The sequence below is a fragment of the Furipterus horrens genome, unplaced genomic scaffold (assembly GCF_987537825.1).
Source record: "Furipterus horrens unplaced genomic scaffold, mFurHor1.1.pri manual_scaffold_4, whole genome shotgun sequence".
NCBI classification, from domain to species: Eukaryota; Metazoa; Chordata; class Mammalia; order Chiroptera; family Furipteridae; genus Furipterus; species Furipterus horrens.
Window position 1 is genome coordinate 58,528,540 of NW_028327174.1, and position 20,902 is coordinate 58,549,441.

Genomic DNA, 20,902 nt, shown 5'->3' on the forward strand with positions numbered 1-20,902 from the left:
CTTCAGTTTACCACAGTTATAAATGGTGTTGCTTTGGACATCCTGTACCTGTTTCTTTGCACAGTTGTGCATGTGTGCCTATAAGAAAAATATGCTTCAGTGGGATTCCTGGGTTTATGACTTTTATAAATGATGTCACCACCATTGCTGTATTAGTTTTCTAAGGCAGCTATAACAAAGTACTATATACTTTGTGGCTTAAAACAATAGAAATGTATTCTCACACTTCTGAAGGCCAAGAAGGTGTCTCTGTAAAGAGACTCCAGGGAAGGATTTGCTCCATGCCTCTTCTAGTTATTGCTGGCAGTCAGCATTCTTTGGTTTGTTGCCACATCACTTTTTGCTCAGTCTCCTTTTTCATATCACAGCTTTTTGTGTGTGTCATCTCTCTTGTGTGTCTGTGTATAAAGTCTCATTGCCTCTTTCTTATAAGGTGTATGTGATTGCTTTGGGGGACCACCTGGATAATACAGGATAAGCTCCTCTCTCAAGATGTTTAACTTAATTGCAACTTTTTGCCATAAGTCTTAGTCTGTTGTTGCTGCTGTAACAAAACACGACTGACTGGGTGGCTGTCTGGAAGCTGGAAAGTTAGAAATTAAATAGGTGCTAGCAGATTCAGTACCCGGTGAGAACCAGCTTCCTGTTCATAGATGGCCATCTTCCTGTGTCCTCACAAAGCCAGAAGGGGCCTCCTTCAAAAGGGCATTAATCTTATTTTTGAGGGCTCCACCTTCATGACCTGTCACCTCCCAAAGGTCCTACTTCCTAATACCATCATACTGGGGATTAATATCAACATAAGAATTTTGGGGGAACACAAACATTTTATTTATAAGACCATATAAGGCATATTACTTCTTGTGGGGATTAGGACAGGGCATAGACATACTTTATAGCAGCCACTATTCATCCCACTACAACTGCTTTTACACAATTCTAAGTGTAGTGTATAAGAAATCAGGGGAGGCCTTGGCTTCTGTGGCTCAGTGGACTGAGTATCGGCTTGCGAACCAAGTGTCGCTGGTTTGATTCCCAGTCAGGGCACATGATTAAGTTGCACGCCAGGTCCCCAGTTGGGGGCGCGTGAGAAGCAACTACTCATTGATGTTTCTCTCCCTCTCTTTCTCCTTTCCCCTCTCTCTAAAAACAGATAAATAAAATAAAATTAAAATTAAATAAAATAAAAGTAACCCTGTTAATTAAAATAAAATAAATTGAAAAAAAAAGAAATCAGGGGAATTGTCTGGGATGTCAAGTTCTAATTTTTCATACATAATTATGTGTGCATTCATATTATTTTTCTAATTTTCTCATTATAAAAACATCTTCAGTTAGTTTGACCTTAATACAATTAACATTTTCAGAGTCCTTTTAACCACAGCAATAAATTACAGCTAAAAATAGGTTTGTTTTCCTGACATTTTTGGGTCATGCCCTATTGATACCTTTCTTGTCTAGTTGTCAAGAGGATTTAAAAGAGTCTACTTTAAGGAAAAAAAAAAAAAAAAAAAAAAACTCCTGGAATTAGATTCCAATTTTAATTCATTTATGCTTTGGAGAAGAAAATATTTGGTACAGTTTAATTCCTGTTATAAAATTAAGGTGACTTGTTACCTAAACTTAAACACTGTATGTCACTATATCTTTTTATATAAGAAAGAGGACATAACAAAAATACTAGTTTGTTATCCTTTAAGTAACATACTAATTCCTTAAGGTGAAAACACAGTCCATTTTTTAGATAGAATGTAAAGAACAACTCATGCTTTATCTGTAGGCTATCCAGAAGAATTTATAGTGAAGCCAAGAGTCTCCTAACAACTTGATTTAGTACTGATTTAATTTGGGACTTGTTTGCTGAGTACATTATTTCTGGACTGTATTTTGAAACATAAACTTTTGAATGGCATAGAGTATTGAGAAGGGTTCATAAAATTGATGCATCGTGATTTAGATTTGGTAAGTTAAAGAAATAATTATTCATAAAACATGTAAAGAAAAATTCTGATATTCTTAAAACTGAATGAAAAAGGCCCTTGAATATAACATTAGAGTCTAACTATTGACCACTGCTAAAAATTTTACTTCTTTATCCTACATTTTCTTCTCTGTAAAGTAATTTAACTCACATTGAGTTCTAGAAGATAAGGGAAAGTTTTTGGGTGTCGACATATCCCACCCCGTAAGTTTTTGGAAAACACTTCATGGAAGTTCAGAACAAGCCAATGCCACATGCACCTCTGTGATATAGATTACTTTGAGTTACTTTGAGCTAAAGGAAACCTTAGTCACAAGCTCGAGATACTTCTGCCCCTCGCTTTAACTACCAAGAAGAACTTGCATTAGGGGGTCTTGTTCATAATAAGAGATTATCAGTGATAACTTCTTTTGACCTATCTATAGAGCAGGACAAACTTCTATTTACTAAAGGTCTTCCTTTATCTTGAAATGACCCTTTGAAGCTTCTAAGGTACATTACCTCATTTCTAGCTCAGAATGTCTTAAATATCTTAATTCCCCCTTTGTATCTCTAAACCTCTTGTGCTTTGGGGTCTCTGACTCTCATGTATTTGGGATTCACAGGCTTATGTATGTTAATTTGGTTATTTTCTCCTGCTAATCTGTCTCATGTCAATTTGATTATTAGACCAGCCAGAAAAACCTTGAGGGTGGAGGAAAGTTTGTTCTTCCTCAACAACTTGAATTAACCAAGTGATTTTAGTAGCCATCAAGTCACCTTTGCTTTAACAGCAACGATATATTGTAGTCTATATACTCAAAAACATTATAAAAAGACAGATATAAATAGCTGGAACAAAGATAAGTTTCTAAAAAGTTTGAAGGATAGTTGGGATTTAGAATTCCAAAGAACAAGTATTTGAATTCCAATGGACAAGACAGGTGAGGTTATGCACAAGACTTGAATTTGGAAATTCACCATGGAAGTAAAACTGAAAGAGTATATTTGTAAGCAGAAAGAGCAGTCTCAAAGTTGGTGTGTTAAAGTAGAATCAGTAATAATGGACCTGAAAAAAAGATACTAGTCATGAAACCAATTTGATCACTTTGGAAAAATCACTTTGTACCTCTGATTCTTTAGGCCCTCATTTATAAATGTTATTTATAAAATACTACTTCTTCTTAGGGGATTATGATAATTAATTGAAACTTTAGGAAATAATTGAATGCTCTAAAGCATTTTTTAATGCACCTTGTTTTAAGTAAAACCCATGAGATATAAGTGAATTGCAAATAAACCAAATCTGCTGATATCACTACCCAGCTTCTAGCTACAGTAATTAATACTGCTTTTGTAGGGGAAAAAAGAATAAATTTTATGCCAAGTTGAATATCAGGAAGCAGTTTCTAAAATAGCTGCCTTCCAAATTTAAAGGGTAGCCTTTGAACTTGCTTTAAAAAGTATTAGATTTTCTACTTTTTTTTCTTAGACACACAAATTCTAAAATATTGCCTTTTATTTTTAAAACTAAAGGCCAATATATAAATTATATAACTATATCTGCATAAATGTGTATAAAATATACTATATTAATCAATATAAAGAAAGAGATGTAAAATAGTTTATTATTGTCATGTCTATCAAACAGAGAATTCCTGGATTATTTGCCAGTTTGTTGAAAAAATGTCTTGGGTGTGGATTGATCTTTCTGGCAGAAAATAGGGCAGTTAGGTTATGACACTGAAAATTTTGTAGAAATGTTGGTGAACACTTAGAATGTGGATTATCAAGATCTCTGTTATTATGTGGGTCTCCATAAACCATAATGATAATTAAGCATAGACTAGAGGGACAGAGTCCAATTTTCAGAATGGCTCAAGCTTTCCTCTGAGGCTTTGTCCTGAACTCAGGGCAGTTCTCTCTGCCAGAGAAAACAGAGAAAATTTTGAATGGGCTGGTTACTTGTAGTAGGATGGAGCTGCTTGCTGTTCTTGAATTATCTTTTTCAAAAAAGTCACAGATGCTCCCAGGGATGTGAGCCTCTACCCACTGCTGTTACCCAAGACATAGGAGACCGACCCATTTAGGAGAACTCTTCATAATTAGCACAAGTTAAAATTTTAATTTTAGCTTTATTTCTCAGATTTTATCCATGGCTTTCTAATTGTCAGCAATCTTCATTCTAGTCCCTACCCTCAGTTTTTCATTAACTTGGTGACTAGAGCACAGGCTTTCCTCATCCTTGCGTACAACCTCATCTGACCTGGTGGCTGCATGGCTTTCACTCAGCACTTTAGGATTTGTGGCCCTGGCTGCAAGACAGGCAACTGGCTATTTACTGGAAAGAGTTGACTTTTTCTTGGCTCTGAATCAAAGCACAGGATGCTTGGCCCAAACCAAATAAACTCTTAAATACTAGATGCCATACACTCATTGCCAGATTTAAGATGAAATAAAGGTATTTTATGTATTAGGGAGATTTAGCAGGTTCATCTATTACCCAGACTTGATTAGGAAGTGTGAATTCTAAATCAGAAGATTCCTAACATGCTTTTTTTCCCTCATGACCTAGTCTGTCTTACTGTAAGACACATATATTATTGATACTATTTCTAATAATTTTCTTTTAAACTTTCTACTTATTTCCATTAACAATGGATATTTTATTTAACTGAGTTATACTCAAGAGTTCCCTCAGGGATGCAAGGATGGTTTAACATTCACAAATGAATAAATGTAATACACCACATAAACAAAATGAAAGATAAAAACCACATGATCATATCAATAGATGCAGAAAAAGCATTTGATAAAGTACAACACCCAGTTATGATGAAAATTCTCAGCAAAATGGGAATAGAAGGAGCATACCTCAACATAATAAAGGCCATATATGAGAAACCTGAAGCCAACATCATACTCAATGGGAAAAAACTGAAAGCATTCCCCCTGAGATCAGGAACAAGATAAGGATGTGCACTCTCTCCACTCCTATTCAACCACAGTCTTGGAAGTTCTAACCACAGCAATCAGACAAGAAAGAGAAATAAAAGGCATCCAAATTGAAAAAGAGGAAGTAAAACTGTCATTATTTGCAGATGACATGATAGTATACATAGAAAACCCTATAGACTCCCCCAAAAAACTACTCAACCTAATAAGTGAATTTGGCAAAATAGCAGGGTACAAAGTCAATACTCAGAAATTGAAGGCATTTATGTATACCAACAATAAAATTTCAGAGATAGAAACTAAAAGAAAAATCCCATTTACCATAGCAACAAGAAAAATAAAGTACCTAGGGATAAACTTAACCAAAGAGATAAAAAACCTGTACTCAGAAAACTACATAACACTGAAGAAAGAAATTAAGGAAGATACAAATAAATGGAAGCATATACCATGCTCATGGATGGGAAGAACCAACATCATTAAAATGTCCATACTACCCAAAGCAATTTATAGATTCAATGCAATCCCTATTAAAATACCAATGACATTTTTCACAGATCTAGAACAAATACTTCAAAAATTTATATGGAACCAAAAAAAAAAAAAAGAGTTCCAATAAATTTCTTTTTCATGTTGGTAGATATGTAATCTATTGCTATTTTTTGTTTAAAAACAAATTCTTCATATTATATATATGTATTTTTTCATGTACATGTTTAACCATTTTGTCATACCTTAGTAGTTCTATCAATAGATTAAAAAGAAATATAAATATACGTATACATGTTCATATGTTTATATATGTATATATACAGGATAGGGAAAAGAATAAACTGTGTTTCACATACTCACAACCATAAACCTACTTTTTCCTAACCCTGTATATTAATTTTGCTAATTATGAAACAATGGTTACAATTTATCGGGGTGACTTATAGCTAGTGGGCTCCAATGAGGCTTGTGGAGCTCAGTTATACATGTAATCTTTGTTTGTCTATTTCTTTAGATACTCCAGAGTCTGTTCTACCTCTTTTCCTCTGTATTGCCTTCAAATATCACACTTGGAGGAATAGTGACTGTGCTTAACAACTTCACATATAAACCAAAGAAGTCTGTTCAAGTGGGAATCTGTCAACAGGTAAATTTATACTTCTAACTCTGTTTTTTTTTTAAATTATGTCCACAAATAAAAAACATAAGTTGTATAAAATATTACATAATTGTACACAGGAAAATAACATGAAGCCAATGATTTTATGTGATTTGAACCTTGACTATTATAATTAACTCAGGAGTTTTTAGTAATGAACAGAAGACAATCTTGAAAGTAGAAATTTTCAAGGGTCAATTGGTTTGAGGTTCACTTAGCAATGACTTAGTTAAGAAACCATAGATTTAAATTTATGTGGAAGAAACAAAGTAGGTATGAGACAAGTATGAAGAGATATAAGAGCAGTGACTTGCAATCTGGAGTGTGCAGTTATAATTAAAATTAAGATAATATGCTGAAAACAGAGAACAAAAGATCATATATTAAGAAACTGGTGAATTATGAAAAACAACCCTATATAAATAGAAGGAGGATCAAAGAGAAAATAATAGTTTAATTATATAATCCTTTTTTTAAAGGCCCCCTCACTTCTCTATGAGCATAGATTCCTGTCTGTAAAATGGAAATCTCAACATCAACTTATCTCATTAATAAATTTTAATATTAATGTTTATAACAATTGTATATTAGTAAATTCCATATTCACATTTATATAATTATCTTAAAATACAGTTTGAACATAATTTAGAAATATTATTTATGACTTTTGAAATGAGTGAAAAATAAATTATCCAGTTGTATTTTAAGTGTTTAGCAGCTATAATAAAAGCTACAATAGTTTAAACTCATGAATAAATAACAAAATTTTTTTTCCTTCATACAAGCATAAAAATTGCGGAATGAGGGCTTTAAATCTCATAATTGTTTTTATACTTCAGTAATAAAACAAAAAGTAGGTGCCCACACAAATGCCTTTTGGTATTTCCTCATTATTCTTCTAGGTTTAAAAAATATTTTCAAGGAATAAGAACATCAACTACTTTAAAATATACTAGCAAACTTCAATAATATATACATTTAGATTCAAATTGCTGTTTTCAGTTGGTATGACCAATATGTACAATGTTTCTTCTTTTCTTTCTCAAATATTATACTTTTTAAAAGATATGATTTCCAGTTTCATTGTGCTGTAAATCCCCCATGTTAGGTTAACTGATGGCCAAGGAGAAACCTAACTTCACATTAAATAGATAATTTTTGTTATTTCTAAGTAAACAAAACTTATTACAAACACAGACTGTAAATATATTGAAGACACAAATATTTTCATGTCATCAATGTGTATCAATTAAAACATCAGGACAAATAAATGGTGATTAAGTGCTGGAAGTCCTAGTCAGAGGAATTACATGAGAAAAAAAAAGACATCCAAATTGGAGTGAAAGAAGTAAAACTGTCTCTGTTTGCGGGTGACATGACCTCATACTATAGAAACCCTAAAGATGTTACCAAAAAACTATTAGAACTAATCAATGGATTCAGTAAAGTTACATTGATATTAGGGAACAAACATGTTTTTAAGTTAATATCAACTGTATGAAATTATGTGTGATCATTGCTTCCACTGGAGAGTGGTTGCTCTAAAACTAGCAGTTAAGTATTCCTAGGCCTATCCAAAAAGACAGTACTTTTATTCTAATAAACAATAACATAACATCCATTTGACTGAGATAATTTTATTGCTATAAAAAAAAACCACTTAAAATGATAGGAGGTAGCACCAGTTTTATAAGAGCATTAAAATGAACTTAGTTCATTAAAACCATACAATTTCTAATCTTATAGTTTTAGAAAACAGATCTCTGCTGCAATATTTTAAGTTCTCTCAGTTATTAAAAGTGAAATTCTAAAATATGCATACTCTTTAATTCTTTACAATTAATCAGATGTAATAAAAAGGCCCCTTTTAACCTTTGTATAAAAATGCAATATTTTGGATTAAGAAATATTCTGTTTTTAGTGATGATGGCTTCATTTTCCTCATACTTAGAAATCAGATTTAGATAGCTTTTATTTTATTTTTTTGGCTGGTACTTTAATACATATCTGAAATCTTAACTTCTTTTACAGTACTTTTTGCTTCCATAAACAAATTAAATACTTTGAAGTCCTAGCATATAACAAAGTTACAAACCTCACTTAATATTTTTGGTAAATTTTCTGATAACTTTCAAACTACAGGAGTATTAAAAGTATTCATGAAAAAGTATATAGCTGTAGTTATAACTGGAAAATACTATTTCAGTGACTATCAAGAATGAGATACAAAAATGAAAATATGGTTTAAAGCTTTATTTTATTATTTTCATGTAGATTACCTGAATTTCAAACAGAAGAGCAGAAATGCCACCACCTGCAGGTGGCCCGCCACTACAGCCACCTCCTGATGGAGGATGGGGCTGGGTAGTGGTTGGAGCATCTTTTATCTGCATTGGATTTTCATACGCATTCCCCAAAGCCATCACAGTATTCTTCAAAGAAATTCAGCAAATATTCAACACTAGCTACAGTGAAATAGCATGGATATCATCCATTATGCTGGCTGTTATGTATGCAGGAGGTAAGGTCCTTTGGAATAAATAGAACTCTGGATTAAGATAACAATTCCTATATACCACAAAGTTCTACATGTAGTGTCTTGGTATACCAAAGTCCTGTTTTCATGTTACTGTCAATTCAGATCAACTAAATGAATAATTAGAACTAAGTTTTTGATAACTTCAGTGAGTCAATATCTTAAACTATTAACATCATTCTGAGTATCACTGGAATATTTGTTTAAATGAGGATTTCTTTGCACAAACTAAGACTTACTAAATTATGAAACTTCTAGGCACCTTTGCATTTAATTTGGAATAAAGTCTATGCTACAGGGTTAGTATCATCTCTTACTATTGCTACAGTTAGTAGAAATTCTTTCTTCTGAATAAGAAAGAAACTCAAGTTGTTGACAATCTACAAGCCTAGGAAGTACTTCACCTTAAGCTATAAATATGGAGTGTTATCGTGTACTTTTTGGGTCCATTTAGGTTTGTGTGATTGAAATACAGTAGAACCTCTCTATATCATGGTTCACTTATTGTGGCCTCACTGTATTGCGGGACTTTTAAAAATATATTTAATTATTTATCGTGGATTTTTCACTATATCGCGGGATTTTGAGGTACTGTATATGTATGTTGTTAAAGTTACATAGGTTTAAGAATGTAGAATAAATGTAAGGTTTCTACTTCGTGGGGGGGGTCTAGAACATAATACCCGCAATAAGTGAGGGAACAGTGTAATTCCTTATTTCTGTAGTACTCATTAATTATGACATTTTAAAATTTAAATGGTTACCTGACAATTATTTAGTTACACTTCATGTTTAAATGAGGGTAGGATTCAGGAGGGATAATGAATAAATCAAAGTACCATATCACTTCTGAATGTCAAAAATACATACATGTATATATAAATTAGTGTATTTTTATGTCACCTATCTTCTTTAAATTGATATCAATAGCATATAAAACTCATAGATTTTTAAAAGTCATTAATCAAAATATTTATATTAGAGTTTTCATTTTTCAAATGCATATGTGACTTTAAGATACAAGTTAAAACTCAGAATATAAGTGCTTAAAGAACACATACAGATCATCTAGTTTAACTTCTTACTTTCCAGGTAAGGATAATATAGCATATAGTGATGAAGCTATGTCATTAGCAAAAATACCCAATATTTATCAGTATTAACTTTTAGCTAACGCTTCTCTAAATGCTTGATATGTGTCATATGATCTAATCCTCTTAATAACCCATGAAGCAAGTATTGCTTCTCTCCATTCTATAACTGAGTACAGAGGGACAGAAAATGGTTTTTTCAAGTCAAACAGCTCATTAGTGGCAGATAGAGATTGAGACCCCAAACATTTCATCACTATGCTCTTCTGCCTTTCTCGTATCTCCCTCTTCACCTGCAGAAAACAGCAGGGCCATATCTAGGCTAGGCTCCTTGCAGACCTCATTCAGGTAATTCACCCACCAATGTCATTTGTTTAAGGACATAATAATTAATCTTTAGGCTATCATCTGTTGTACACCAAGGTAAAAATTTGTCCCTTCCATAATCCTGTGTATGTGTGAGTTTTTTTTTTTTTTTTTTTTTTTTTACTTTATAACAGCAATTTTACATCAATCAGTATATGTCTCCTTTACTCTTTTGGTTAGGTTAATTGATGCATTTTTTTCCAGTAACAAATGATATTTTTAAAATGCTAGTTGGATATGTTATGAAAAATTTTACTTCTAGCCCTGGCCAGTATTGCTCAGTTGGTTGGAGTGTCATCCAGTACACTAAAAAGTGACGGGTTTGATTCCTGGTCAAGGCACATACCTAAGTTGTGGGTTCAATCCCCAGTTGGGGAGACTATTAGAGGCAGTCAATCAATATTTCTGACATCGACATTTTGATGTTTCTCTCTCTCTTTCTTTATCCCCTCCTCTCTTTCTAAAAAAAGTAATGAAGAAAATGTCCTTGGGTGAGGAAAAAAAAATTATACTGTACTTCTAAAACACTTTCTGAGATTCTTTTTTGTACTGTTGCTTTAAGACTTGTAACTGTATTATTTCTGATGACTATAGAAGTAGAAGATATTGTATTTCAGGTTTTCTTCCTCTATCCCATAGGTCAGGTGTTCTTTAATAATGTTTGCAAGATGACAAAATCATCTTGTCCTGAACTCCAGAATGTGCTAATTCTCTTAATAAGATACATAGTTCTTCACCCTTCTTAAACACACTTGAAACAATTCCTTTAGTGGGTTAATATGTCTTAAATTTGGAATTAGGTCATAATTTTCTGTTCAGTAGATAGCTGATGAACTCATAAGCAAGAGAAAAATTTGTATAAATTTTATTTAAAAAACTTTAAATTTATTTATTTATATTTAGAGAGAAGAGATGGGAGAGAGAGAGAGAGAGGGAGAGAGAACTATTGATGTGCTAGAGAAGCATTGATCAGTTGCCTCTCACACTCCCCCACAACCAGGGGACCTGGCCCACAACCCAGGCATGTGTCCTGACTGGGAATTGAGCCAGCAACCTCTTGGTTTGCAGAGCAATGCCCAACCCATTGAGCCACACCAGGCAGGGAAAAATGTGTAACTTTTAAAATTAGTCAAGTCTTAATTGACTTCATTAGTTTTAAGCAAATGACCTCAGCATCCCAGTGTCTTGATTCAATACAAGTTTACTTTGCTCAAGCAATACATGCTCAATCAATGTTTTATTCAATGGCTATGCCATCACTTAAGACTTTGGAGTGTTCCCAAATCTGCTCCATCCCTCTGGACAGAGAATGAATTCAGACAGCATGGACGATCAATGGGATATTTTAGGGGCCGGGTCTGGAAGGAAAACAAAAAACATAATTTCTGTCCACATTCAATTAGTGAGAACTCTTATACCCCTCTACCTGGAAGCAGGGGCTGGGGTTGCTGGGAAATGCAGGCTTCTTCTTAGATGAAAGGACAAAATAGGATGGCATCCAGTAAGTCTCAGACAGAGCTTGGTATCCCAACAATCATTCTCCAGTCAGTGAAAGCAGAATGTGTTTATAAACTTTGGTCACATGACAGCCTTCTACTCCCAGGCTGGATCTCAAAGGAGACATAGAATTCTCAAATCATTTTATGTCGGTATCAATTTATAAGTAAGTACTTATAATATATTTATTATAAAATAGATTTTTCATTTTATTCCTGCTCTTTTCTATTTTTAATACATTCAGTATAAATGTTAAAAAGTACAAAGGAGAAGTCCTTTCACGTTAATCAAGAAAATAGTAATTTAGTTAAATAGTTATCAGTTTGGAAAAAGCTACCTAAAATGTTTAGGTTAATAGATGAATACAACATGTCCTTAAAGATCAACAGACATTTTGTATCTGGTTGTTTTAAGAAATCAATGCCAGTCTAGACACATGAAGTTACTTAGTATGTCGTAATTGATGGTAATATTTAGGTGAGATCCAGGTAAGTAGTTTGGAAATTGACTTAGAGTCTTAGTCATCAGGGATGAGACATTTTGAATGTCATCTCTGGTCATGAAAAGAAGTCAGGAATTGCAGAAATTTTGCTACTCTTTGGTTTTCCCTTAAAAGTGAAAAAGTGATTCCAGGCCCAATGTTTACTGGATAGGAACGTTAAGACCTGTCATGTCCACTGTTAAATGGAGACTTCATACACTTGCATGGTTTATTGGAAACAATATCCATATCTTCTCTTGATAATTAGTTTTTAAACTTTTAAAAAGAAATAAGTGTCACATTTAAAACCATAATCTCAATATGAAAACAGTTCCTTCTCTGTGGGTGCAGATCATTTTTTCAGAAACATAACTTTGTAGAATAAAAGACCAATAGATTCAATTAATCTAGAAGACATTGGTCCTGTTATTAAAGTGGCAGTGCTTTTTCAAGTGTGGTCCACAGATGTTGTGCTTCTCAATCATGGGTTGCTTGCTAAAAATGCCTAGTCCTGAGTCTTATCCCAAACCTCCTTTTACCAGAATTTTTGTTTGTAGAGTCCAGAGACTTGCATTTCAACAAGAATCTCTGAAAACTACCTCACTTCATGTACAACATAGGGATCCATTGTTGTAGAAGAAAATAAATATTTGATTTAAACTATTTAAATTTTTCTTTAATATTGGAAAGATCTGTATTAGTAGAGGCCTTCCAGATTGATGATAATAAAATAAGTTCAGAGACCATAAAATGAAAAGGCATATAGTTTACTATAAAGTAGGAATCTCTCTACCAAGTGACTGAAATACCCTGTTCAATATAATGCTAATTACATTAGCTTAGAGAACATCTAAGATCTGACACTCTCATTAGGGCTTAGCACTCAACCTATTAATCACCACGGTGGGGTCACTGGGTAAGATGGAGTGTGTTCGGAGGCCTGGCCTGCGATGTCAGGGCCGGAGTCTCTTGTAGTAATTAGTTGGCATCTGGGCCTTGGTAGCAAGATATTATCTTCCCTTCTGATGTCTGAATTAAAAATGAAAGTAATAAAAGGTATGCAGGAAGGATGGGAAAAAATGCAAATTATGTTCATCCCTTACTTCATCCATAGAATAATAGCATTAAATTCCACAACCCATCTGCTTGTCCATATGGTCTCCTGCAGTTCTAATGAATTTCAGCAATAGGTCAAGAAGAGTGGCCACCCCATTAATAAAGCACTAAGTAGAAGGACAAAACACACTGGAATTTAAACTTTTTATATTGTTGTGGATGAACATGAGGATAAACAGTGATTACATAGGATTATCTTTTAGTGCAATCTTTATCTTTGTTAGTCTATCAAAAGTTAATGTGCACATGGTTAGCAACATAACTACTGAATACAGGTCTGTGAATACCTCATGTTATTTTTTCTGGTGATATTGGTTATGACTTGGAAGAATCAGCCATTTTGGAGAGGGGAGTTGACTTTGTCTCCTTGGTAACTTACCCTTCTGTTTTATGTGAGTGGTCACTGACAACTGTGCTCCAGCAAGGGCGATGGTTTTATGATGGACTGCTCTACACAGGGGATCAAGCATTAGACTAGTCGGCTTATTTTGCTTGCAGCCAAGAAGCAAAGGTGTTAGGCATAGGAGGTTTGTGACTATAATATACAATGTGTTTTTTTTATATTCTTTCTTAAGTCCAAATAAACACATTATATTATTTTGCTTTATGCTCTAAATATTTCGCAGAATAAAAATTAAAATAAGTCACATAAAAGTTAAAAAGTTCACTCCATTCTTGTGTTTGAAATACCTAAGGTTTTAATGTGAACTTTATAATATAAACCAGAGATTAGCCAGTACACTTGGGCAATTCTGTGCAAGCAGGCTGGGTTCTTCTAGTACTTATGCCATGGTGTTTTTGTTTGTTTATTTGTTTGCTTGTTGTTTTTTCCTTCAGAGACATAGATATTACTAAAATTGTCCTAGGTAATGCAATACATTGTAGCAGAAACCATTATGGTCACCATTCATCCATGACCTCCTGTGTATTTTGAAGCTTCTTTACACTTAGGTTGAGGCCACGTGACCAGTTCTGACCAGTGAACTGTGACTGGAAGGATATAGGTCACCCCGGACACTTGGAGAGGGAAGTTCCAGCTGGTGTGCATCTTCTTTTTCCCTCTTACCTAGTGCAGCACGCTAATTTCATATGGCATGGCTGCAAGGGGAAGCTCCTTGGCCCACCTTACACTGTGAATGAGTAAGAGAAGTTTTTTATTAAGCTTCTGTGGTGCGCTATGCAGAACAACCTAGGTTATACTGATCACTACAAACATGAAGGTTTAGATTGTTGTGTAGGTACAGTATAAATTATGTAAATAATAAGTGGGGACTAGTACAGACTATGAAATGTCCTTAGTCATTTAGTGTGTATTATGTCATGAGATTTGTAGATGTGCTACTTCTTCAGATCTGTGTTCAAGAAAAGGAAGTCTTCAGTAACTAAAATGGAAAATAAGTTTTAAGTAGAAATCATCATTGACAGTTTTAATGGGAATAAAAGTAAAAAGCAGGTACTTCAAGGCACAGAAGTAGGGATCAAATCATGCTTGTGCCACTTTCTATGCTCAAAAGTCTTTTTGTCCCTCTCAAGATAGGGATGAAAGGAGACGGGTCAAGGGCAGATGGCAAGTATGCTGAGGCCCGTGAAACTTTTTCAAGAGATACTTTCCCTACAGGGGGCTGATAATCAAGTCCAAATAATATTGGAATATTACTAAATGTTATTTTCAGCAGAAAAAAAAATTGAGGAACTTTATCGAAACTCTTTTTTATATCTGTGCTTTAGATAGTGAACATTTTACTTACTGACTTAAAAAAAAACCTATTCCTTAGGCCCTGGCTGCTGTGGCTCAGTGGATTAAGTGTCAGCCTGCGAACCAAGTGTCGCTGGTTCGATTCCCAGTAAGGGCACATGACTAGGTTGCACGGCAGGTCCCCAATTGGGGACATGAGTGAGAGGCAACCACACAGTGATGTTTCTCTCCCTCTCTTTCTCCTTTCCCCTCACTCTAAAAGTAAATAAATAAAAAATAAATAAATTAATTAATTAAAAAAACAAACAAAACCTATTTCTTTTTTTTTCTTTTAGCATTTATGGTATTTTTTATTTTTAAGGACATTATGAAACTTAATTGAGTTTAAAATGTATTCTTTTGTTATTTAAAATAAATTTTTATTTTAAAATTTATATTTAAACTTAAATATATTTATATTTTCCTTTTAATTTTGCTATTATTATTTTTTTTAAGTTTTTTTTTTGGGTTATTCAATTACAGTTGTCCCATTTTTCCCCCATTGCTCCCCCCTCCCAGCCCATCCCTCCTCCCACAATTATATCTCTCCCCGTTGTCCATGTCCATGAGTCATTCATATATGTTCCTTGACTAGACCCTTCCCTTACTTATCCCCCTTCTCTCCCTCCCCCCTCCCCCCTACTAACTACTATTCTAGTCTTAGCCTATTTAGTTCGTTTGTTTGTGTTGCTCTTTAGTTTCCTGTATTGGGTGATATCATATGGTATTTTGCTTTCTTTGCCTGGCTTATTTCACTAAGCATAATTCTCTCTAGTTCCATCCATGTTGTCGCAAATGGCAGGAGTTCCTTCTTTCTTTCTGCTACATAGTATTCCATTGTGTGGATGTACCACAGTTTTTTCTTATAAGACCTGGCAAGATTATCTTTTCTGGTTTTTGGCTTAAAATTTCTATGAAGTTTGTTATTATATCATTACATATTTCATGCAGATGTGTTTAAGTTGCAAATGACAGAGATCTTATTCAAAATTCCAAAAGTCTAAGCAGAGATGTTCCTGTGAACAGATCGGAAGAGGAGCACAGGTACCATGTCTTCTAGGTCAACCTGCACCAGTGGGGTAAAGTAAGAAATAAATAGGTCAATAATTAATTCTAAAAGAAAATCCATGGCCTTTACTAATATTTGATGTGACATTTCCCTTATGATTCCTACTATTTGGGTGTCAGAGTGGACATTTGACATTCTTTTGGGGCCACTGTATACCTTTAAAAATTCTTGCTCTGTTTAGGGGATTCCCAGCTGTATGATTTCCTGACTTCCTAGGTAAAAACTCAGAAATTCACTTTCTCAGAATTCCTTGCACCTGGCACCGCGGACCCATTAACCTGGTGAAGCAAGGCCAGATTTGATTCAGAAACTACTGATGTGAAGAAACAGATGCTATAAGAAACACATTCAGATGAAGTGGTTAGAACAATCCCTGATCCTAAAGCCACACAAAAGCAGTGTCACTGTTTGAAGTCATGGGGTTTGTAAAATAGGCTGTGGGGGTATATGGCCACTGGTGGCAGCAATGATGTGCCTATGAGAGCAGTGAGTTGTTTTTTGTTTGTTTATGTGTGTGCGTTGGCTGTTGTCATTAAAATTTTCAAATTTAATTTTATGTTTCTTCTCTCACTATATAGGGTATAGGGGAGATAGTGATGCAATGAGTTTTATAATGTGATTTGGGCAATGCTATGGACTGAATTGTACCTACCTCTCCCTCAATTCATATGTTTAAACCTTAACTCCCAATGTCACTGTATTTGAGGACAGGGCTTTTAGGAGGTGATTAAGGTTAAATGTGAGATCATAAGAGTAGGATCCTACTCCAATTGAAGATTGGTAGCCTTATAAGAAGAGGATGAGAGAGAGATCTCTTTCTCTCCGAGCCACATACCAAAAAAGGGCCATAATGAAAACAGCAAGAAGGCTGCTTGTTTTCAAGCTAGGAAGAGAGCTATCACCAGGAATCAAATTAGCTGGCACTTTGATCTTGGACTTCCAGCCTCCATAACTGTGAGAAATACATTTCTTTTGTTTAAGACTTTAAGTGTATTATTGTATTTTCTTATGGTAGCCCAAGCTGACAAATCCAGGCAGTGTCAAGCTTGTTTTCTTTGATCCTCTTTCATTCTCTGTAAGTTACTGTTAGTTCTCATGGGATGCTTTCTTCTTTAAGTAGAATAGATGTATTATAGATATATAAGGGGTTCCTTAACCAGCAGGACCCACGACACAGATGAAAATGACCCAGAAACCGCCTGCCTGTTCTGGGGAGTGAAGGGTGAGCACCTCTTGAGGAGAATGCTCCAGACCCCTCCCTAGAGTTCAGATTTATTTAGTAGCATGGATACAAGGAATCCTGCCAAATGGAATGTAACCATTCTGCCAGATTAGATGTGGATAACTTATCTACAAAGCTTTGAACCTACTGTGTGAAAGTCAGCCTGGCAACAGACAGTTGTTATCTTTTTAGTACTTCCTTGTTATCTTATCAGAAATGTGTGACTCTCCAAGACTGTTTTCAACCTGTTTTTCTCTGCCTCTGTTTTCAGGGCATTGTGAGGGGAATCACGATTTTCTGAACCAGTGCCATCCGACCCCCACAGATATATGTGGGGTTAAGTTCCTAAGAGATCCTCGTAAGATCTAGCAAGATATACTTCTCTGAACTATATTGTTTGATTTTAGAACTATCTCTATGGATGTTTCTTTCAGAATAAGGAGCCATTATACACCCCCTCAAACAACATTTATATTAGGATTGAGAATATGCAACAGTTTTTTAAATAACTATTTTAACAGGACTTTTAAAAATAGAAATATGTGTTTCATATGCTATGAGTGACTTAAGTTTGATGGATTATGTCAGAATTGGAAATACCCTTTGAATATGTCTTTCTTTCTTTATTATAACAGTAGTGACTTTGGCCAAGTAATTGCACTATTCTCTCACCTGGTTAGAATTACATATGATGATGTGGGGTTCATGGAATTAATCTTAAGGTGAGACTTCTGGCTGTGGCAAAAACTCTAGCTCTGCTCAATTATTGCTCAAATATTTGTTTGTGATCATAAAGGGGGATGCATAGCTAATCCAGTGTCATAACTGGGAAGAAAGTCTTATACAATTCCATTCACTTATTTATTTTTCCTATAGATATACATTGAGCATCTACAGTGGGCCTTGTACTGGCTTGGCACTGGGAAAGCCACATCAGGCCATCAGACACAGGATATAAAGTAGATATTTTTCACTTCCTTTACTTAATTATAGATATGATACACATGAATGAATAAACACAGTGGTTGCCATGAAACTGTTTAAAAATGAAACATCTCATAACTGAGTGATCAGGAAATGTTTCTTTGAACTGAACCTAAAGGATGAGTATGCAGCATTAATCAAAGGAAGGAAATAATTTGAAGCAGAAGAAATAGCATAAGTGAAAGCCCTAAAAGGGGAGAGTCATAGAGCATTCTAGTAGTCCAAAGGAGGAATAGATGGGTACAGGACAACAAGATGAAGAGAGGTGTATGTAGTCACTGAAATGATCTGGAAGCATTCTGTGTCCCTGCAGACACAAGAGAGGAGGCTCCAAAGATGGGCATCTAGAGACCAAGACCGCAACTCTGAGTACTCTCCCATATTTGTTCTATTTTAGGGGCATATTCATACTTCAAAATGTATTAAAATATAGTTAATTCTTATTATATTATTTATATTCTATGAAATGTTTATGGACTGAGTAAGTAAATATGACTCCTGCTCCTGGGGAAATACAGGGTAATGTTTCTAGAAGCCTCCGGTCACATTTTTTAACTGATCAATACATAACCTTGTTTTTTGTGTCTATTTAAAGACACCTTATTTAATATATATTTTTGATCCATTTACATTGGACTAATGGCAAACAACACTGTAATTCATGCCTGAATACTTATGTAACATATATGTTATATTTTCTCCATAAGGGATATCGCAGCCTTCTTATGCTTAGGAATACCAGCCAGCACTTCAGCACTAGGCTTGAAGGTCATTTAAAACAGAAAAATCACCAACAAAAAGTCCAAAAATGTGGAAAAAAATGGTGCTGCATTGAGAAAAGGACACTTGTTTACAGTACGAGAACTGAACCAAGACGGCAGAATGTTACCTTGTTTGACCTTGGGTGGGGATGTACATGTCAGGTGGTTCTGGTTTTTCCCACGCTGCACATATCCACAAATAACTGAAAAAGCACTGCAAGTGCTGATTTCTGGGTTATGAATAAATTTGAGTGAGTAAGCAATTTAAAGCATGTGGAATCCAAAGATAATGAAGATCAATCATACCTGTAGATTTTTTCTCTAGTAGAATTAATTTCCTATATTATATAAAAAGATTTGGAGTTACTCAATGTTTTTATTATAGTTGTTTTATTTGTTGTTTCTAAGTGTAGCTAAGTCTACACAATCGCAGAACTAATTTACATTAGCACAGCTTTCTCACACAACTGAAGTACTATTATTTACACTTAGAATCTTTCTGGGCACTAGGAGGGCTTTATGTGCAATGCTTTGGAAAGTTCCTATGGAAGCTTTAATAGGTTTTTGAAGACTGAGACTAAAGTGGTGTTTCATAGCAGTGCATTGTTCTGATTAAAATGTGATCTGTGCACTTTGGGAATGTCTAATGACTATAGTATTATGTTGGTTTGTTTTAGCCTCACCTATTATGCAATTAATGGTTTGTATGAGAGATCATATGGAAGCAAACTTTATATTTTTTCAGCACCCCAGGAATTAAGATGCATTCCTGGAAGGCTGAAAAGGAATAAATCCAGTAACTAGAACTCTGAAATACTTCAGATTCATCTGTTCTCTTTGGATGATAACTGAAATGTATCTGTAAATAAGACTATGAGTGAAATCTTAATAAAGAACAACAAAGAATGAAAGGAAAACCATTATGTATGTGTAAGTAATTTGGAGTTTCTTTTAATTTTTCAAGATAACCCAACAGTCATGTCTATGACCTACGTTGATAGAGAAGTGTAGGAATCATCTATAGACCAAAATCACAAAAGCATCATTTAGTCTTTTTAATTAAGAGAAAAGAAATTATATAGTTAGTTAAAAATATGTGAGATTCTTCCTCAGCTGGTGTAAGCTGTTGTAATTCTAGTGAAAAAAATGAAGTGATGTGTGCTGGAGAAAAGACAGTTGTGAAACCCATGTGGCACAAATAACAGATGGTTGCTTATTTGACTTTAGGGCAAAAACTAGGCTATGGAGACTGTTTTTGAAACAGAGGTGTCTCCATGTTTCAGACTTCTATCATTTTCCAAAGAGTGGACATGGATCTAGAGATTGAGAAGCATTGCAAAGCCTCCGAATATTCTTTGACCCTTCTGGGACAAACTTCGTTTTTTTCCTCTATCAGAAATATGCAGAGTTAAAATTTAATAACTCCAGTCAGAGTGCCCTTGAACACATAGAAGTTGTCATTAACCTTCCAAAGTCTTCTTGGATTTGAGGAGTATTTCACGATTAGTTTAGAATAAATGGAAAACATCTATCAGAGTTTTCTTTGCTTTTTCAGACAAAGAAAAACAAATTTAATGAGGTGATTCAGATAAAATGAACTAAAGCCTTTATCATGAACACTGCTCCTATCAAGAAATGATATTAAATACCTTTATGTTGTGGCAAAAATATTGCTTAGAGCTGCTCCTTAAATCAAACATGATATGTCTTAGAGCTGGATCAAACTTTCCAAGGGCAGCATAACCTCTGCTGCTTAGAGTTGGCTCCCATGTCATTTCAAACACAACTGAACTAGAAGCTTGAGGCATTTCAACAGTGCATGTGAAACTCCTTTCCTGACAAAGTATCCTGGTCCTTGTTTATGGTTAACATCCCAAAATAGGCTTGTGGGAGAAAAAAGGAAAACATTTTTACTCACTTTGTGTTTCTAGGTCATGTTTGAGACCTCTTCTTTTGTCTCTTTGACTAATTTTATTCTA

General features: G+C 34.5%; 1 protein-coding gene across 6 annotated transcripts in view; it reads left to right on the forward strand.

Moving 5' to 3' along the window:
* SLC16A7 (solute carrier family 16 member 7) overlaps positions 1–20,902 on the forward strand; it is a 160,549-nt gene that overhangs the window by 90,358 nt on the left and 49,289 nt on the right. For all 6 annotated transcript variants that reach the window (XM_090273539.1, XM_090273538.1, XM_090273537.1 and 3 more), the window contains 2 exons: positions 5,922–6,053; positions 8,340–8,586. In XM_090273539.1, coding sequence (XP_090129665.1) covers positions 8,370–8,586 — 217 coding nt within the window. In that variant the 5' untranslated portion in view covers positions 5,922–6,053; positions 8,340–8,369. The remainder of the gene's footprint in view (positions 1–5,921; positions 6,054–8,339; positions 8,587–20,902) is intronic.